Here is a 21164-nt window from a genome sequence, read left to right on the forward strand (position 1 = left end):
TAGGGGAATCAGTTTTTAATCCGTTGTGAGACCTTCTGCTGAAATTAGTTATGGGGTTCCTACATTTTTAATAAAAAGGCCGAACTAAAATGCCCATTGCCAATGATGACGGTTGCAAATTACCTTCGCGAGCGTTTGAGTATCTTTTCTTTGTTGCGCATTAAATTAATGTATGTCTTAATCAGGAAATTGCCTTACAATTTTGGGATAAAAAAACCTGTGCCTACGAATGATGCGAGACTATTGAGGGCACTCGATAGAGAAAAGGGAGTTTTCGGGTATTGAATCAACAGCTGAAAAAACTGTGAAGAATAGCCAAGCAAATCATAAGTGATAGTAAGACTAGACATTTTCGAGATAGATTGGTGTATGTTTTGGTTTAAAGTAGCGATCTTATCAATTTGCAAGGCCCCCTTTACGCTAAAAGACACGCTCTTGGCAATTATTTCCGATACCCCTTAATGCGGAATTCAGCTTTTAATTATCTCAAAGACGCTATGCATCGCCCCTTATGAGTCGGCGTCCTATATCAGCTCCAGCTCCACCGCATCACGACATAGAAGAGATGTGGGGGGCCAATTCTTTTGTCTTGTCAAAGATTATTTCGTGCCTTGATGCTGATAATTGCGTTCTGACCTGAGCGGTGTAAATGCTGGAATCCTTCGTTTTGTGAACGGTGTCAAGGAACATTACAGGTGACTAGCCATAAGAGAGAAAATGCACGTCACTGTTACGTTTTCGCATACGATTTATTGCCGTTACACTAGTCGAAAAGAGTTGGTTGTAATGTTGTCAATAATCATGAGATGCTTACATTTTAGGTGACTCCAGCCATAAGACAAAAAAAATAATTTAACGTTACTTAGCATACGATTTATAGCATACGAATATTTGCGGTTAAAAAGGTAGAAATAAGTCGGTTGTGGTTCTTAAGTAGGGATGATCCTGAGATGCTTACATTTTAGGTAATTTATGGGCCGGTGAGTATCTGTAATACTTGGATAAGTGTTTGTCTTTAGATGTTCTTTAGAAAACGCGCACAGCAGGTGGTCGAGGGGAGATTCTACAAACATTCTACGTACGAATTTCTTTATGAGCGTCCGTGAAAACTCACCAGCGAGTGTAAAGATAGCTCTACAGATAACTAGAAAGTATCACACGCATATAAGACAAAACTCTTATATCATTTGTGAAACCAAAATATCTCCCGGATTTTATTAATTTATCGCAAAAGAAAAATACATGAATAAAAGCATTCCTGTAGTTAGAAAAATGGCGGAGAATCTCACGATTGAATAATCAAACAGAGATTCATTTGTTGAGATCTGTTTGAATGGAAACAACAATATAATAAGAATCAAGAAGAGGTTATTGACAGTAAAGATTTATATCTTGTCGGTTATTGATATTACGTCATGGTGAAATAGTAATATGTACTTAGGTGTTTCAATTTATGTTTGTTTTACAATTTGACTAATGACACTAAACTTTTAAGTCAACAGCCTCTAATAATTATGTCTTAAAGGCTCCAAGCTCCTCCAAAATTAATTACCAATACTTTCGAACACATATTTCGCTGATAAATAAACCTGACGAACGACAACCTGAGACGTGAGAATGAATGACCTCGGCGGCACAGACACTACACGCTTTACATTACAGCGGACAACATCCGGTGATAGTTGAAAAGAAACAATTTGACTGATTATAGCCCAGGAAAGCATTCTCAATTATTAAAGTCATCTTATGCTTTAAAAAAACAATTAAGATTTGTTTGTTCATCAATCGTTATATATTGTCGACATCAGATAACGTAACACTCTGGAATGAATTTAGTTACCATTCCTTTTTTTTCCTGTTCGCTGGAAGTTTTTACGAGTAAACCTTTTATTCGGAAAAAGAGAATTAATCTTCATTTTTCATAATGCATTGAATTTTTAAATTGTATTGAGCATAAACTTTTCAAATAAAAATAAAAAAAAATAGACCGTATCTTATGCGTTGAAGGGTTTGTGAAACAATAGCGAGTGGGCCGAATCGCTATTAGGAGGCTATTTAGTCCTGAGATCCGGCGTTTGATCCCGGAGTAGGGGGACTATCAAGAATAAGTAGACGAGGGTGATTTCTATGCGACTTCTATCCCTTAGGGGGTGTTAAAAGATTTTTCTGATTCTGCTATCCCTTAGGGTATAAAATAATTCGACCTTTTTAATGGATGTCTAACGGTTTTTTTGGTTTCGCTTTCTCTTAGGGTTAAAAATTCCTTCGACCACACCCAATTTGCTATCTCTTTCGGGTAAGAATGTCTATTGGCAACACCCAAAGTGCTATCCCTTAGCGTTAAAATTGATTTTGCCGACGATCATCCCCGTCTTCAACAACAGTGTTTATACTGAAAACAGCATTTTTCAAAAGGTTTGTCAAAAGGTTCATTAGTAGTACTGGCCATGATACAAATCTTGCTGGGTTAAACTAATGAGTATACATAAGTATCGCGATTACTAGCGGGCTTTTAAGCCCAAGCTAAACTCCAAACCGTTCATACAGAGACAAAATATGACAAAGGCGGTTGCGGCGAATGAAGAATAAGTTGAGTATAACGAACACTTATTCATTTACGAACATTTTACAATAATTTTTATATAGTAGATACCACATGGAAAATAACAATATGATGAAAAAGGGAGAATAGATATAAAAAAATCTATATATATTTACAATAATTTTTATATAGTAGGTACCAAATGAAAAATAACTGTTTTAAAACCTATAACGATTAATGCAATATGATGAGAAAAGGGAGAATAGATATAAAATATATATATATATGTGCGTGTGTTAGAGGAAGAGATAAAGTTTGACAAGTCACATAATGCACGTCAAGCCTGTTTAGAAAGGAGCGTCTTGTTTCCTCTCTCGTCAGGTGCGGAAAGGTTTAATATGAAAGGAACTTAAATAGCTAATTACAGAAGACCCAACACGAATTTGGCCAAATTCCTATTGAATATATTCCCAATATATATTCCTAAATCGAGTGCGATTAATCGGAGCGTGTGTCAGCCTTCCGACTTGTTTGTCGAATCTGCCAATATACATAGTAGGGGAATGATGACGAAACACGGCAAACTTAAAATTTGAAAGAAAAAAAAGAAATAACATATTACATTAAAAACAAAGCTAAATTAGATTGCGGAAGAAGGGAACTTGAAAACCCATAAACGTAAGAACTTATTGACATAAAACCGGATCTCGTATCTCCCAAAGTTGTATTTCTTTTATCTCAATTTATTTGATTGACTATTGAAGCGGACACGTTTATAGGAGGTACTATTTATTTTCAATTTAGGTTGAACAAAAAAGAAACAAGCGTACTATTACAATTTTTGGTGCAATTTTGTTTTATCAATTTGACGGCTTCGTGACTGTCAAAATTTTTCGTGACTGGCAAAATAATACGCGCGCTCTAAGCCAATCACGATCCAGATAGTGAATTCAATGTATGATGATAAAGCTAAAAAAATAGCTCTAGTTCGATTTACGCGCAAATGGGTACAAACAATAAACTAAAGTCGAGGCTCTCATCTTAAATTTCAATAAATGTGTTAGAGTTTTTAAGGATGAATAAAAGCAGCGATGCTTTTGTCCTGTGAACATTGGCGGGTACAAGGTTCGTACATCGAGCCAGGGCTAAAATTCCCTGCTAGCAGAGGCCTGTACAGGACCCGAAATGATCCCAGGACCCGAAACGATCCCAGGACCCGAAATGATCCCCAAAAGTACCCCAAATGATCCTGGGACCCGAAACGATACCGAGGAGTCCCCGAAATTAACCCCAAGGAATTGCGGTAATGGACAAAGGGAAAGCAGAAGAAATACTTGCAATTCTTGAAGCACAATTAAGGGTTAACAGCGACTCAATTTCTAAACAACGTGACTTAAAAATATTAAATTCCAATACAATACTTCTATTTATTACATTGCCCGGCGTTAAACACATAAACAGAGTCCAAAACAAATACACAACTTTCAATTGCTACTGAAAGGAATACAGCATAAACATAGCACAGCTTTGCTCAGATCAACCAAACTCTCGACCTTCCATCACACTCTAAACATTTTGCTGTTCCGACACATGACTCTCATTTCCGGTAAACATCACCCCTAAAAATTAACAATTTGACAACCAAACATGTATTTCACCACGAAATTCTTGTTTACACGAGCGAATATTTACCGACACATATTTAGGCAGCCGGTTTGGCCGAGAAGATGGAAGACAAAAGCACACTGAGTAATACACTCGAACAACCAACCCATCTACTACCGATGCAAAATATTAAGAGGATGTGGCATTTGTTGAAAGCAATATTATGTGAGTTTTAAATTTCCTCATGTAGTCGTGCGTACACCCCGGCATGATCTCATGATAGGATAGGTCTTTCATTCGCCGAATAAAAACATGCAAAAAAATAACCTTAACCCATTTCGCTTCCTATGAAAAGCAGCATGTCCTATCCTTTCTTTTTGGCTTTTTATGTAAAAATGATTTATCCACACCGTGTTCTTCAAATTACTATCACAGGAATTGTTAGTTGACCCCAATTTCTGACTCAACCACTGTATTTCCCCCGCAGTCGTATATTAATATCTTAATACTATAGCTTTAGTTAATATAAATTTTCTTTTAATAACATAAATAAAGCTAAATGTTTCAAATGTTTTTAAAACTGAAAGCCAATCCTTACACATTCCTTTTGTTGTCCATTACTGCAATTCCTTGAGGTTCATTTCGGGGACTCTTGGGGATCGTTTCGGGTCCCGGGATCAGTTGGGGAACTTTTGGGGATCGTTTCGGGTCCTGGGATCGTTTCGGGTCCTGGGATCATTCCGGGTCCTGTACAGGCCTCTTTTCTCTGTATTTCGCTGGGCTGGAGTTCGCGAGGAAAAGATACCTCTGCCATGGGTCGCAAGTTTGTTTGATCAAACCGCCGTCCACGATCGTGGACGAGATCCAGAGCGCATGCTCCGTTCATTAATTACTAGACAAGTTTTGAGCTCACAATGACTAGCGCATGCGTGAAGGGTTTATCCGCTGTGGGATAATAAGCCCGCATTCGAAACGGCGTCCTCCGTAGAAATATCACTCGACGAATTATAAAAGAAGCCATTTAACGCCTTGTCTTCATTCAGATTTTTCTCTCTTTTGACTTACGAGTCAATCTACCGTTTACAGCCTTTGTATATTCTTCTGGAATTAGCTAATCTAAGTTTACCAAAAAGTTTTGTAACATTTTCTTCGAGTCCAACTGTGCGATATTTACATTGAAGAAACTCGCCTGCACAGATGTCTTTCAGATGATTTATTCCACAAACAAGACAAAACTCGTCTTTGCTGCGTTTGCTGTTCAATATTTTTAGTGGCGTTTTAGGTGATTGAAATTGAACAGTTGTTTTCTTTTTTCGGAGAGGAGAACTAACCGGGAGTTTGATTCATAATTTGCGACAAAAAATAGCATATTGACAGCTTTCGCGCGATGGTACGGGTTTTGGCACGTCATGCGGTCGCTTATTAACGCTCACGCATGCGCAACGAAAACAGTTTCGACCCATGGCAGAGGTCTCTTTTCCTCGCGAACGCCAGCACAGCGAAATACAGAGAAAAGAGGCCTCTGCTAGCAGGGAAGGGCTAAAATGAACATTCTAGAAAGACGGGCAAGGTCTTTTGGGTTCATATTCAACAAAATACCGCCATTTAATTTACCCAGGATGCCAATCACGCCGCCATTTGATGATTCCGCAAAATGGATCATTTTCCAGATAACTGGGGTTCCTGTGGAATTTAGCTTAGCTTGTAAACTTTTAATCAATTGGTTATTCGCGTGTTTTTTTGTATATTGAAGGTGGTGTACACAACGAGTGACATCTTTTAACTTCGCTCCTATCGTACGTCGCGCCTAGGGCTTATTCTTCATTCTAAGTGCAAAAAAAAAAAATGTTTGAACACCAAAAAAGTGTCCAAATAATACTGATGTTACTGGATTCATAAATAAAGGAAAAATCGCACATTTCTGGTCGATAATGGATTTAAGACTGTGGAATAAATAAACGCAACCCCTGGGCCTATACGCTCAATCAAGCATCAACTCATAGTAACCCGAGTAATCTATCACCATACATGCTGGCCATAGGGCTGTTAGCAAAACGGCCAAACTTTCGCAATTCGCCGGCAATCCTCGACGCTGTTTGCACAGGGCTAACGTAACATGGCATTCTTTTGTTATCTCTGGCAAACAATTTCCGAAGTGTTTAACAAGGAAAAGCTTTTTTTTCCAGATCGTGGTCGCAGAGTCGCATGTATTATGATTAAACATCGGTTCTCTTATTCGGCCCATTTATCGAAGTTTCTTTTACCCGATTCGATTGTGATCAAAATCCTCACTCTAGGAGGAGCTTAGTTCTGCTGGGTTGGCAATCTGATTACCTATTCAATTGGGTTGGCGATCTGATTACCTATTTAATATTTGTTTTTCTAAAGTTACCTTTTTACTTTTCCTACCTGCCACCTTAGTTTCATGGCGAAGGACATTCATTTTGCATCCTTTAAACCTTTTCAAAGCTTTCCTTTTGTTATCGTTAATTTTACCGATAGTTAATGTTAGGGACGGGGGGTGGGGTACTTTGGGCATGGCCCTCTATATTTCCTTAATTTGTCTGTATTGTGCCCCCCAAAAGGGACTTTAAGATACGAGTACGGCTACGGCGACGGTAGAAAACAATGGAATTAATTTGAGAATTGAAAGGCTGCACGTGAAAATGCGTTCTGTCTGATACCGTTCTCAGCCAAAACACGACGTGAAAGTTTTACGGTTGGCAACTACGTGGTCGGTTGGAGCATAAATTCACTTTTTAATGTTTCCTATCCTAGAAAGAAGCTTGCGGTTAATTTCTGTTAGTTCCTGAATATAAAGTCCAGGTAATTTCGAAACTATTGTGGAATTTGTCGCCAAGCGTTAAAGTGTTATCTCGGTCACTCCATTCTAGCCGTAGCCGTTGTCGCATCTTAAAGTCCCTAATATTTCCATGCCTGCTACAGCCTTGTAAGCTGATGTCACTGTCTACATTGTCAAGTACTGTCCAATCACTGCATACGTGGCAGGACTTTTTACTCAAATCAGCCCACTCCTTTTACTATAAGTAGAGCAACATTGTAAATACTTCATTTGCTCTCGTGCTTGTCAGAGAAGTGTAGAAGCCTGCTCATAAGGCCTAACAGAATTGGCTAGATTACCTCATTGACTACTTGTTATAGGATTAAACAATCCTGGTAAAAGACCTGCCATAGAACGTGAACTTTCAGACAAATATTTTTAGGATATATTCTGGTTGAGGGCTCGTAACAGGAAAAATCGGGCTAGCTAGCATTTTACCAATCCGTGTATCTATTTTTCCATTCATGAATGTAATTATTAAATCTATTTGTTTGCTTGTTTGTTTAAATCTTCTTAGAGAAAATCCTGTTCACTTTATTCCATCTTTATTAACTTAATGCATGACATCATCTGCTGTGGCCAAACGTAATTAAAATTTAATAATCTTCTCCCTGTCCAACAAAAAAGCTCAAAGAAAATTATACGCACGGAGAAGAGGGAGAATCAGTTTGTGGATGCGGGCATACTGAGCAAAGGGAATATCTGCTGTGATTATGCAGCCCTGTGGTTAGCCTGATTCTAATGAGACGTGCGCGCCCCCTAAGGGAAAAAAAACATTCAGGTTTCCGTAATTATCAATTAGAATTTACGGATATTGCTCCACGCAAGTCGGGGAGAAAGTCAGAGCCCTTGCGTTTCTTAGAAGTCATCGATGATTGTGATGTCAGTAGCGTCTGCAACATGAAGGGAACAGATGTTACTCTTTATTGCACTGATTTAAATTTCAAAAAGCAGGTATGGGAAGAGATGTAGTGTTTTTATCCTGACTTATACCTCACGATCTACAATCTTATGACTGCACTACGTCTAGAGCAAAAAACCTATCAGATTTATCGGATTGTGGATAAAATTGTTTTGTATCGAAATCCAAATGACCCCTGTCTGGGCTCCGCTGCTCGTCTATCGAAAACGATTGACTTGGTTTTACAAAAAAAAAATACATTTGGTTTACCTACACTTTACTTTTTTCCCTAAAGAAATCTTCTTGAAATGCTTATTTTGGAATAAAAATTGTTTCTTTTCTCTAAATTAGAAAGATCAATAATAACATATTGAGAATAAAAACGCAATAAAATGAGGAATAAAATAAAAATATGAAAAACACAATTCGTTTAACGCCGCATCTGGCGTAAAATGGCGTTAAAACTTAAACAAATGCAATAAAAAATCCGAAAATCTGCCTTGCTTTCAAATATTTTTTTTCTTCATGTCAATCATAAAATTAGCCTACTCCAAGTATTTTAAAAGCTCGTCTAGGTATCTATAACCAGCACTTCTCTTGTTTTGAATGTTATGTGGTGATTTAGCGTAGAGACAAAAAGGGTCGCTGTTGCGGATTCTATAAAAAAAAAAAATTAAGAAAGTGGCTTTTATCATTTTCTTTTTCTTTTACGGCGCCATTATTACAGTAAAGGCGCACTTATAAAAGCGCCGTTTGAAAGTAGCGTCTGGTTAAGCCTTCAAAAAAAGGAGAATAGTTAAGCCTCAGGGTTATTAGGAACTAGCCAACTCTATAACCTTCATACTCTAACAAGAAACAAAACCACCGCCTTCCATTAAAGTTGCGCATTATTTCTAGTCAGTTCCAGGCTGCATTACCGAACACGCCTGGTAGCGAGCAGTTACAAAAGAAAAATAATTTTGGGTCGTCTAGCAAATTCTTATTCGCTTCTTGTTTATTCTCTTTCCAGAATCATCAGTTCAGAATAACACTTGTAAAACTCGTGAGTAAAATCTGCGGAACTCGTACACACCACACGCCCTGTATTACACTTCTTATAATATGTACACACCCAGTAAACACAATACACCTTACACATAACACACCTGGCACAAACTATGCAACATATACACATCACACAACCTGTACACACGGCACACCATGTACACAATCTTTCACTTAAGGTAATCCCCTTGAATTCAACTGCGCACCTTTTCTGCGCGTAGTGGCGCGCGCTGTTTGTTCGAATTTTCCGGTATTAAGTTCGCGCGCGCGCGCTACAGTTGTACAAGAAAACAAAGCAAAAGGATCGCTTTGACAGAAAAACGAAGTCGGTTACCCCCTATTTTTTTATTTGCTCAAATAGTTAAATATACACGGAAAAATGATATACTGAATGAGAAAAAAAGTTGGGTTAGTTGTAGAAGTTTTTTTTTCTTAAAAGCCGTAAAAATACTTCAAAATGGCGCTTTTCGCCGTAATAGTGGCGAAAACAGTGTCTTTTAGTGCGATCTCTTAAATGTGATTTGTTTTGAACGTTAGCTACTACGGGTTATTGTTTGGGAGATCGGATTTTGGTAGCTCGACAAACAGAACTTATATTTCTAAAGACTATAGGCACTCTTTTTGAAAACTAAAAGTTGGGATTTTTCCTCGCGCGATCAGTAAAAACGCTACGCCCCTCTGTTGTGAAAACGAGGTTGGTAACCACATTTTTTTTTTTAACTTTTTTTGAAAGCCCTCAACTTCAAGATTGTTTATGCCAAGTTTAAAAAAATTCTGGATTGTGGAACTATTTCAAAGGAATTACATTAAGCCTCATGTCTAAGCCAGCTCATACAGTAAACACGGCACGTACGAATCTTTCACTTAAAGCTTTCACTAAGCCTTCGTATACCGTGTAAACACGGCGCTTTCAATCTTTTTAATTAGGCCTCATGTCATATCCTTCCCATACCATAAACACGGCAACCCAATCTTTCATTCACGTTTCATATTTCAGCCTCCGTATAAACAAGGCACGTACCAATCTATCACTTACGTTTCATAGCCTCTGCATACCATGTAAACACCTTACATACCTGTTATGTCAGCGGTCTGCTTGATCTATTCGCTTTGTTTTCCGACAAAATAACCAATTCAATAGATAACGATTATTCTGTTGTAAAAACCGTGTTTCTTGTCTGATGCCATAAAGATATAACAAGAATTGGCAAATGCTTTTATCCTCCAAAATTCCCTAATGTTTCGTCTGTGTCTCTACCTGCTCTATTCACTAACTTCTCCGACATCGATAACGATAACGATTATGTTGTATAAAGCCGTATTCACCGTCTGATGCTATAAAAACATCAAATTAAGGCTCAGCGTCTCGACAACGCACATACACTAGACTCCATTTGTGATAAAAATCAGGCAAAATTTATGTATTTCTCATTTTAATAACGGCGTAAATTTTTTTTTGGCAATCCCTTTTTTCGACAACCAACAATCAGGTCTACTGATAAAAGATACTTCGGATAGAGTACTAAATTTCTAATTGCCAGCTTTTAAAAAGTTTCAGTATTAGGCTAAGCCACATAATTTTCTATAAAAAAAAAACTAGACAAAATACCATATAATCGGGAATTCACGAAATGCTTAGTGGCATCTGCCGCTCCCACGGACCCCCCCCCCCCCCTCTTCCTACAGTTGGGTATAATGAGCAAAAGGCCGATGTACGAGTCACGTGGTAAAAAAGGGCCTAAAAAACACTGCATGTGGAGGGTGTTGTTGTCAGATTACTACAGCTGTGTGAATTAGTGTTTCAACCGTCTATACATTGGGAAGAGTAGAGACAGGGAGGATCAAAAGGTAACCGAGTCTTTAAAGCTGAACTAGGACATATCACAATAACAACAACTATAGGTTGAGTATAAACACAAAATTTGTTGTGTTTGATAGCGGAAACTGCGTTTAAAACGTGATAAAAGCATTTAAGCATTTAAAACGGTGATACAGATAGAGGGAGCCCTCTTCACACGAAAACACCCAAACGGTAGCCAACTTTTTAATGTTGAACAAGGATATTACAATAACTCGGTCAAATATAAGCGACGCATGAAAATAATTAGCTAGAAAACTGACATGTAACTTAAGGGTTCATCGAAATGACGACATGTATTCCATATAATACAACAATAGTATAAAAAAGCAATATTTTGTTCTATGGTGGGTGGATATTAACCCTTCATCCATCACTACATATCACAACACAATATTCAAAAATACTAACAAGCTTCGAATTCAGTCCTTAAACTTTTTGAATGAATATTAGTGATAGTCTTCACCATTCTACCAATTTCGCAGATACGATCATGATTAGGGGGAACCAAAAAGCAAGATTCAATTTCAAAGTTTTTTTTATAACAAATAGGGCCAATATTGTATTATACAAAATTTAACAAACATACATCACTCTAATAGTAGGGATTACAAATTGGTCCATATAAGAGAGTTATATCATAGCCAACAGATATAACGCATCATCAATTTTGTTGTACTTGAAAATACACCATACTGCCTAAATGGTGATATCGATAATTCGTGCTTCCATTTAAAAACATGTATGTACTACAACATTTATCTTTTCTTATCCATTTATCCTCTTTATTAAACTTTTATCGAACGTTTAAAATTTGGTTAGATAAAAATCAATCATTACCACTTTTATACTAATAAACGTTCGCGACTACTGGCTTGGTATAGTAAGCTCAAGGCAAATGACGAAAATCTCCTTTGAAATTGAGAAGAGAAAACTTTTCGGGTGATGTTGCTAGATGCGCAAATTAACGTCTTGGAATGCCTTGGAATGAAGAAGCCCACAAAATTTGTTATAGATAGACTTTTCATAAACTTTAAAACATTTATAATGCATATTATTCAAATGTAACTTATAAATAATAATGAAATGCTATAAACGCGATAATCCAGTCAGTACTTCGCTTTTATTGCTAGTTAACCAAAATGCATTCCGCACTCTTACCGAATCATATAATGTGTTCAAGATTACTTTATCACGGCGCCTATACGACAAACCCCGGCCATACTCTATCATGATATACGGCCATGCGAGATATTCGTTATTTGTGGAATCACATTAGAAATAAGAAAAAAAAAACATTTTGATGATATTTTGCATTTTTAACGTTTGATCTTTTTCATTATATTATGGCTTTTACCTGAGAGAAACTGGGATCAATCATTGTAAACAGCTCGCGTTATCTAGAGTCCTTATACTAAATAATTACTCTTCGAAATAAACATCGCTTAAAACTAAGACCGCAGGAACATTTCATAGCTTTAAGGCTATCGAAATTCAAGAAGGCAATATTCTTTGGATTTGCCGACCTCTTGCAATGCTTAAGTAGTGTGAACGTCTAACCAGTTCTACTAAAGATAAAGAATCTCTTTTTACGAAGCCGTTATTCTATATTTTGGATTTAGCGTAATAGAAAAACAGAACAACTTGCGACAATACATAAAAATAGGGAATGTGGGATTGAGTTGAGATTTGTGAGATTGAGTTGAGATTTTGCTCATTAATAATGACGGCCTTTTCCATGAGAAACGATCCACTTTGTACTAAAGAGTTCGCATGGCGGCCGCGAGGGTAAAACAAACGATATAGCTACCAAAGGCGAATTAGATTAATTGAGTTTTTCATTGAGATAAGTCCAACTTATCTTCAATTGACAAGTGAAACTTAAGCGATACTGATCCGAAAAGCTAAATTGTCGCATGCAATTAATTAACTTATCGGGGCTTGCGCCAGACGTTCGGTAGATAATTGCTAGCCGGCTCTTCGTTCGTTTGTTTTTCATGTTCTAGTCAGGGGCGAATACAGAGGGGGTGGATTGGGTGGATATCCACCCCCCCCCCTCTTTTTGAGTAAAAAAATGCTTGTTTGATGAAAATAAATGCCTTCGCCTGCTTGTCTTTGCATAAATAAGAAATTGTTTAAATATTCTTAGAATTATTGCTTTAATATTCTTAGAAACATTGTTTAAATATTTTTAGAAACATTATTTTAATATTTTTAGAAACATTGCTTAAATATTCTTAGAAACATTGCTTAAATATTCTTAGAAACATTGCTTAAATATTCTTAGAAACATTACTTAAATATTCTTAGAAACATTGCTTAAATATTCTTAGAAACATTGTTTAATATTCTTAGAAACATTGTTTAAATATTCTTAGAAACATTGCTTAAATATTCTTAGAAACATTGTTTAAATATTCTTAGAAACATTGCTTAAATATTCTTAGAAACATTGTTTAAATATTCTTAGAAACATTGCTTAAATATTCTTTGAAGACCAGGCATGTTAAAAAATAGTGGCAGAGCTAGGGGCAGTTCCGTGGGTTCAATAGAACTGCCCTTTTGAGGCAAAACGATGCTTTTACTTGGGGACTTTAAGTCACAGGTTTTATAAATTGAAACACCCTTTGAACAATCCTGAATCCGCCGCTGTATACTAAGAATAATTAGTTCAACGTTTAATGAGTGTTATCTAAAACCTCTCTGCTTTCATTTCAGGTTTAAGTGATGATTTCAGAAAACTTCACGACGCTTCCCATTCCACTCCAGTACTCCGAGCCCAACGGACTGCGCTACTTCCGTCTCTTCTTATTCGGACTCATCACTGTCGGCTCGTTGCTTGGCAACACAATCGTAGTCAGGTCAATCACTTCCATCGCGTATCGCAAGCCCTTCACCTACCACATGGTCACGTGTCTTGCCACCGCAGAACTGGTCAGCAGTCTCTTGCTGCCTTTTATTCTTATTTACGAAGAGGCACAGACTTGGCCTTTCGGAGAGACCATGTGCCATCTCGTGAGCCCTGGCCAAATAACCGCTGGCCTTGTGGTCACGTGGTCTCTTGCGATAATATCGATCCATAGATATCGCTCATTGGCTAACTATCAGCAATTCGTGTTTGGGAGATTTCAGAACTGGGTCATCGGTCTGATGTGGGCCAGTGCGACTCTCATTACATTCCCGTCATATCTGTACTCCACGCTTGTCAAATCTCCTTACGACAATGTGAAATACTGGTGCCTTGTGATGTTTGAGGGAGACACACTCAAAACGTTTCCCTCGCAATCTTACATGACTTATTTGCTATTCCGCTTCGCCGTCACCTATATAATCCCCGTTCTTACAATGTTAACATCGTATGGGTCGATAGGGCTAAAACTCAAGTACCATATGTCGGCAAACCATTGCTGTGAGTCGCAGCAAACGGTTCATACCTCGGTAAGCGGCTTCGAGCTCGCAGCAGTCAACAAGACCGAGACGTCACGCCCGGGAGATGACGTTACAGGAACAGAAAACCCTGGCCAGCCAATGGAGGTGCACGACGGTGGTGTACCTCGGGGATCGAGTCAAGATGATGGGTCCCCGTTAGCGCGTGGTAAAGTGTTGATCGAACTTGAGCAGGACTTGTTGAGAATGATTTACGTCATTGTCTTGATATTCATCGTGTGTTATTTTCCGTATCAGCTGTTCTTTCTTTTGGAGTACTTCCAGGTTCTCTCCTTCACAAACTGGAAATATTTTGAAGTCACGCGGAAGTTCATATTCTTGACCACGTGTTTCCCCAGTGCGTTACACCCATTGTGTTACGGGACAATGAGTAAGTTCTACGGGAAAGCTTTCTCTGCGATAATTCTATGCAAGAAAGATAGGCGGGTCACGCAACTCGCATAGGTACAGATGTGCAAGAGGACACGGCACGTCGTTGTTTAGAAGAGAAATCAATTGATAATTGGAACGAGGAAGTCACGTGACTAGATGATGTACAAACGAACCGAAGTCATATCCCCCATGGTTATGGGGGGAGGGGGTAGCAACTGATGCTCAAGGTCATATCCCCTATGGGTAGGGGACCACTGACGAACATGTAATATCCCCTATGGGTAGGGGACCACTGACGAACAAGGCATATCCTCTATGGGTAGGGAGACCACTGACGAACAAGTAATATCCCCAATGGGTGGGGTGACCACTGACAAACAAGTAATATCCCCTATGGGTGGGGAGACCACTGACGAACAAGTAATATCCCCTATGGGTGGGGTGACCACTGACGAACAAGTAATATCCCCTATGGGTGGGGAGACCACTGACGAACAAGGCATATCCTCCATGGGTGGGGAGACCACTGACGAACAAGTAATATCCCCTATGGGTGGGGTGACCACTGACGAAAAAGGCATATCCTCTATGGGTAGGGAGACCACTGACGAACAAATAATATCCCCTATGGGTGGGGTGACCACTGACGAACAAGTAATATCCCTTTGGGTGGGGTGACCACTGACGAACAAGGCATATCCCCTATGGGTGGGGAGACCACTGACGAACAAGGCATATCCTCCATGGGTGGGGAGACCACTGGCGAACAAGTAATATCCCCTATGGGTGGGGTGACCACTGACGAAAAAGGCATATCCTCTATGGGTAGGGAGACCACTGACGAACAAATAATATCCCCTATGGGTGGGGTGACCACTGACGAACAAGTAATATCCCTTTGGGTGGGGTGACCACTGACGAACAAGGCATATCTCCTATGGGTAGGGAGACCACTGACGAACAAGTAATATCCCCTATGGGTGGGGTGACCACTGACGAACAAGGCATATCCCCTATGGGTAGGTAACCACTTATGAACAAGTAATATCCCCTGTGGGTGGGGAGACCCCTGACTAAAACAAGTAATATCCCCTATGGGTGGGGAGACCACTGACGAACAAGTAGTATCCCTTATGGGTAGGTGACCACTGACGAACAAGGCATATCCTCTATGGGTAGGAAGACCACTGACGAACAAGTAATATCCCCTATGGGTGGGGAGACCACTGACGAACAAGGCATATCCTCTATGGGTAGGGTAGCCACTGACCAAGTCATGTTTCTTTGCCCCAAGAAGCTTTTATAGACAATGTTGTCTTCTTTTATAAAAATGTTAATTCACTACATAGATGTCAATACTGCATTGACTGCCATAACCATATACAATAGTTGTGACACTAACAATTTTCCATTTTCTTATAGTTTTAATAGTGAAATAGTCTTATAAGTGAAATAGGTGTATAAGAAAGCCTTTGGAAGATTTAGATTCAAATCAATAAATATAAATTATATTACTTGTAAAGTTATTAACGTTTAACAACTTATTCAGCTGTAAATAAACAAGGCAAGTGAAATAAATTACACTGCATTCAATATTTTAGTTTAGAGACATATTAATGTGAAACGTTTCTAAAAATAAATTCTAGAAAGTTTTATCGCTTTTCATATCTTTGAAAGTATACTAATACCTGTACTGGGACACACTTTGTTTCCCATCTCTCTTATGTATACAAGGGGAAACAGAACAACGTGACTCTCGAAATGCAAGCCCAAATGGCTTCAAACTTCACCCAAACCACATCTAAGACTTCACCGTCAGGTGAGAATATTTTTGAGAGTTTTACGATTTTATTTCGTAGTAAAATGAACGGCTTATTTCAATCCCATATGGTTACTGTAAACGTGAACCACTATAATTTATTCATACACAGTGAGCTTGGGATACTTGTGGTTTCTTGTACAGTTATTTTAGGAAGGCTAACAACAGTGATACGTTTACATTGGCTGGATATTTACCCATCCTCTTTCCATTCTTCGGACCTAAGTATCATTGCCTCTCAGAACCTTCCCAGCTGATTCTTTCAGCAGTTTCCAAGAAGCTTAGAGTCTGGTTGCTCGTGACACAGCCCTCTACTGTATGCTGTTGTTTGTATTGCACTACAAACCCTCCCAATGCTAGCCAATTATAATGCAAGAAAAGCACTCTATATTATTGGCAACAATTTATGTTCTTAGTTGGTAACACTAGAACTATAGAGTACAACCAATTTTGTAGAATTGTCACCTTAAACACTTTAGTAGGTATTGGTCTAAGATTGCAGCACATCAGCCAAGCGCACAATAGCACGTGCCTGGAGAACAAGTGGCATGTCAATCATGTCGCCTTGGAAACTCATTGCTCCCTGAAAAAAAAACATATCATAGGCATCACATAACAATTCTACATACAGTCAGCTGGCAATTGGCATACCACGAATATGGAATAATCGGCATTGAAAGAGTCAATTGGTTACATTAATAGCCCACTTTATTTCAAAAGAACCTATCAGTCAGTCAATCTTAAAATCAATTAATTGATTTGCTCTTGATAAGGTTACATTACATAAATAATAGAACCCATTAGGATAACATTTTCATTTTATGCACAATCAACATAAGAGTTAGATAAGAGAATAGAATCCAGGTTATTATTAGCAGCGTCATTTTCTATTACCAATATTGTTCTGCTTCCCTCTTCTAGCAGCAAAAAAAAACAGTAAATGTATAAGAAATTATCTAAAATAAAGGAGAAAATGCCTTGAAAGGGCCTTTTGGGCCCCCTCCTGTTAAAAATCCTGGCTATGCAACTGCTAGCATCCCATCTGATGAAATTTGAGTTGGTCATTATGACATGAATGTGGTACTGCTTGACATCATCCATGTCCTACCTTTCCTTGTTTTTCTTGCTCTTCGAATGCAGAAAGCAGATCTTTTGCCCATTTGATTTTCTCAGGTGGTGGAGAGAAAGCCTTGTTCACAATATCTATTTGACCAGGATGTATAATCTGCTTTCCTACAAGTGGATAAGGAACATAATAATCAGTCATCATACACACTGCTACTATCTATTTAATTACAGAATTACAACTTTTTATCCTTTATACCATACTCTTTTCTATTTAAATAATATTAATTGAATTTATTCAAAGAGCATGTAACTTATATGCAAGTCCTTAGTAGTCTCCCTCGCAACTGTTCTTGACTTGTAACGCTAGGGGATGCTTGCCATTCTGGACTGGTCATGTTTGGCGGCATGACACCAGGGAACTATTTAACTCACCAGTAAATCCCATGCGTGCTCCTTCCTCAGACTGTGACTTTAAGCCTATAAGATCTACCATAGGGAAAAAGCAGTATAAGCTATGCACACACCCTTTTGTAATTAGGTTAAAAAAGCAGAGGATTTCTGTTTTGCACTTGGGGACCTCATATTGCTGAAATGAGCAAGTTTGATTTTTTTAAGCAGCTAATGAAATTGCTTGAATTTGTTTCTGCAATATAATTACTGAAACTAAATGCCTACTTACTGGGTTGAGTACATTTCAAATCCCCTCAGAGTTTGTTTGTATATTGTAAATTCACAAGCAAACATCCCTCTAGATACTGTATGCTATATTTTTTATACCTTTGAAGTCTATATCAACAAGGTCAATAGCCTGAAGTCCAAATGCCTTAGCATGTACCACCACATACTGACGTGCAAACAGGAGTTCTTTAGCATCCTTGGTCCTGGTCCCTCCTGATGGTGTGAAAATCACAGGGAGTCATCCATGGAGATTCAAGGAGGCAGGCAGTAAACATATTGATGGAGAAAACAGATTGATGGGAGAATAAAAAGACAGATAGACAGATGGAGGGGCAAGCAGACAGACAGACGGATGGACGGACAGACAGACAGACAGACAATCAGCTAGGTAGATGGGAGGACAGATGGACAGATCAACAGATAGGTATAGAGACAGATAGTAGGGCATACAGGCATGTACTAGACAGGCAGGTATTGGTGTCATACTGTACCTATGCTGACCAGGAAGTCATCAGAACCAAATATAATAGCCTGAAGGGCAAAATTTCGCTGCTCACTAGTGCCATACTCGCACACTTCCCGCAGGTTTAACAGACTTATCGCACTCTCAGCTTGAGTGATTAATCCAATCTTTTGCTTCTTCTCTTTCATCAACCGTCCAATTTTGTCATTAACCTAAAACAAAATTTATCTGACTTGGCTGGACAAAATCTTAAGATGCATGCCCATACAAAATCCAGGTAGTTTCAAACAAAGTGGTCATAATCTAATAATAATAATAGTGCTTATAATAATAGTGTACAGTATATTGAAAACCTACAGTATTGCAGCCAAAGCTGGATTACAGGTTGTTCACAATACTATCCCTAATAAAAATCATAATAAATAATATCCTTTATACAGTGTACTCAACACAGGCGCGTACCCAGGATTGGCTGCGAGGGGTGTGCAGTCATGGGCATCATATGCGCAAGGGTCAATCTTTTTTTAAAAGTTACAAAATTAAAGAATCCTCATACAAACTTACCCATTTCAATTCTGCAACGGAATCCATTTTAGGGACAACAATCGTCTGTGGCAGAGTCTTGGCATTAAATACAGCATTCAGGTCATCTTCAGCCAAACCACTGGAAACTGAGTTCACACGCACACACACCTCACTGCGCCCAAATGACAGCACAGCTAGTAGCTCACTGATGGTCCGTCTTGCCTCTTCCTGTAATAAAAGAGAAGTCCACTGCTTTTGGTTGTCGCTTGTTGTGTATACTATTATCTTAAAGCTTGTAGGCAGCTCAAAATTGCAGAGGGAAAAAAAGCAGAGGATTCATATTTTCCTTTCCCAGTATTCATGTTAGCATGCTGGTTTTAAGGGACTTTTAATTACTTTAATAACTTTAGCTTCTTTAAACTCCTCTCGAGTATTCGTCAAATACATCACTTTTTTCATACATCCATCCGAAAATCTCAAGGCTTGAGAATTTTTGGAGAAGGGGTGGGATATATTCACTTTTGGGGGGAGGGATGGGTAAAACCTCGCAGGCGTTTGCTGTATAAAAAGCTTTAGCGAACAAATCCACTTTTAGATCTCATGAGGGTGTTAGATAAATTGCGCTTTGCAAGGGCATTGTTGTTTTAAATTATCTTAACCCATTGACTCCTGGCTATTTTTGAGCTGAATTTACAAAAAACAGACTGAAAACAGATACCTCCTCCCCTATTCTGAGTTTTATACAGCCCATCAAAGTCAAACACAGCTACACCTAGTCAGCGGTATCCAAGCTTTCCAAAAGTGCTTTGCGGTCCCCACTTTTAATCCCTTGTCGTTGTGCTGAAGCCAGCACAAGTTGATGGTTGCTTGTATTTTTCATCAAAAATACAGCTATGAGCATATTAGGAGAGTGTCTCAGGACATCATGAAGTCTATTGGGGCATAATTGAGTGCTTTGATTATGGATGTGTCTAGAGCTGTGTTTGCTGATCTCTCTCCCTTGTGTGGTATTTTGAGCGTTTTATTGAGAGGGGTGATTCTGCTTTTCTTTTCTTGTTCGATTTGAAATTTGTCAAAGAACCTGTGCTATTATTTGGCTTAAGAGGAGTTGCCAGCACCTTGGTTGGATGCATATCTTCAAGACCATTTATCCCTTAGACTGATGCCTGAGTATCTTCATCTTGTTGTGTTTATTTTGCATTTATGAATTTTTTGGGTTGTGGGTACTTCCCAAAGCCGGTACAGGCCGGTTGAGGGGTCAATGTGTTAATAGAAAATAGGCAAAATGATGGTTTTCTTTAGAATAATTTTTTGAAAGCGATAACAATTGCTAAAAAGCGGGAGATTTGGTCTTACCACGGGAGAAGGGGTCCAAAATCTTGAGACTCCGGCCTAATGCGGGAGAGTTGACAGGTATGTCCATATGACACCTACGACCACCAAACCACCACCCCCTTCCTGAGCAAATCCTGGAACATGCCTGAGGACATCATAAAGATGGCACATTGCAAAACTCAAACAATTATAATGAGAACTCCTCACTTATTAAGAGGTATAAAAATTCCCTTCAAAACCACTAATATTCGGCCTGGGTGACCTGCGATCCGAGTTGACAGGAGAAGAACTACTCTACTTACCTTTCGATTGATTGCGACAGCGTCTTCACAATCAAGAACCACACAATCAGCATCTAAGCCTGTCGCTTTACGGATCTTTTTCTCGTCATTCCCCGGCATGTAAAGAAACGAACGCCTTGGTACAAATCCGCTTATACATCGAACCACATTTTTCTGGGCCACATTTTTCTGTCCACATTTTAGCAAATTTCTGAAAGAACACAATCTTGCAGCAGCCATTTTCTAGTAGGCGTTCCTCGTAGCTATAGCAAATCCACAGGTAGACCACAGTAATATCTTCTAAACTCACCAAACAAAACTAAACAAGCACAGAAATCATCCCTGCAATTCCATAAGCCTTTTCTAGTTAGTATATTCTGTTGA

General features: G+C 38.7%; 2 protein-coding genes across 4 annotated transcripts; one reads left to right on the top strand and one right to left on the bottom strand.

Annotated features, from left to right (window-relative positions):
• The first annotated feature begins 493 nt into the window (after positions 1-493).
• Positions 494-16264, top strand: LOC116603414 (cholecystokinin receptor). Of its 2 annotated transcripts, none has more exons than XM_032364563.2 (2): positions 494-695; positions 13511-16264. In XM_032364563.2, the coding sequence occupies exon 2, from the start codon at positions 13520-13522 to the stop codon at positions 14681-14683; it is 1164 nt and encodes a 387-aa protein (XP_032220454.2). In that variant the 5' UTR covers positions 494-695; positions 13511-13519; the 3' UTR covers positions 14684-16264. The 2 variants fall into 2 exon arrangements, with proteins under 2 accessions (XP_032220454.2, XP_032220455.2); XM_032364564.2 differs by lacking the exon at positions 494-695 and adding an exon at positions 9679-10782.
• Positions 7488-21145, bottom strand: LOC5519568 (citramalyl-CoA lyase, mitochondrial). 2 transcript variants are annotated; one of them, XM_032364568.2, is made up of 8 exons: positions 20802-21145; positions 19204-19392; positions 18668-18851; positions 18276-18389; positions 17931-17984; positions 17539-17663; positions 16896-17013; positions 7488-7882 (listed from the first exon to the last, which is right to left on the bottom strand). In XM_032364568.2, exons 1-7 carry the CDS (start codon positions 21018-21020, stop codon positions 16921-16923), a joined length of 978 nt encoding a protein of 325 aa, XP_032220459.1. In that variant the 5' UTR covers positions 21021-21145; the 3' UTR covers positions 7488-7882; positions 16896-16920. The 2 variants fall into 2 exon arrangements, with proteins under 2 accessions (XP_032220459.1, XP_032220458.1); XM_032364567.2 differs by lacking the exon at positions 7488-7882 and having other exon boundaries at positions 15917-17013.
• Positions 21146-21164: the final 19 nt, after the last annotated feature.

Source organism: Nematostella vectensis, chromosome 4, assembly GCF_932526225.1.
Source record: "Nematostella vectensis chromosome 4, jaNemVect1.1, whole genome shotgun sequence".
Classification (NCBI taxonomy): domain Eukaryota; kingdom Metazoa; phylum Cnidaria; class Anthozoa; order Actiniaria; family Edwardsiidae; genus Nematostella; species Nematostella vectensis.

What these genes read in the sequence shown, in the direction of transcription:
- LOC116603414 (XM_032364563.2), top strand. Translation starts at nt 13,520, where the DNA reads ATGATTTCAGAAAACTTCACGACGCTTCCCATTCCACTCCAGTACTCC.
- LOC5519568 (XM_032364568.2), bottom strand. Translation starts at nt 21,020, where the DNA reads ATGGCTGCTGCAAGATTGTGTTCTTTCAGAAATTTGCTAAAATGTGGA. An exon ending in CTGTCGCAATCAATCGAAAG is followed by an intron (nt 19,393 to 20,801) that starts GTAAGTAGAGTA and finishes CTTTTATTACAG; the next exon opens with GAAGAGGCAAGACGGACCAT. An exon ending in AGCAAGAAAAACAAGGAAAG is followed by an intron (nt 17,014 to 17,538) that starts GTAGGACATGGA and finishes TTTTTTTTTCAG; the next exon opens with GGAGCAATGAGTTTCCAAGG.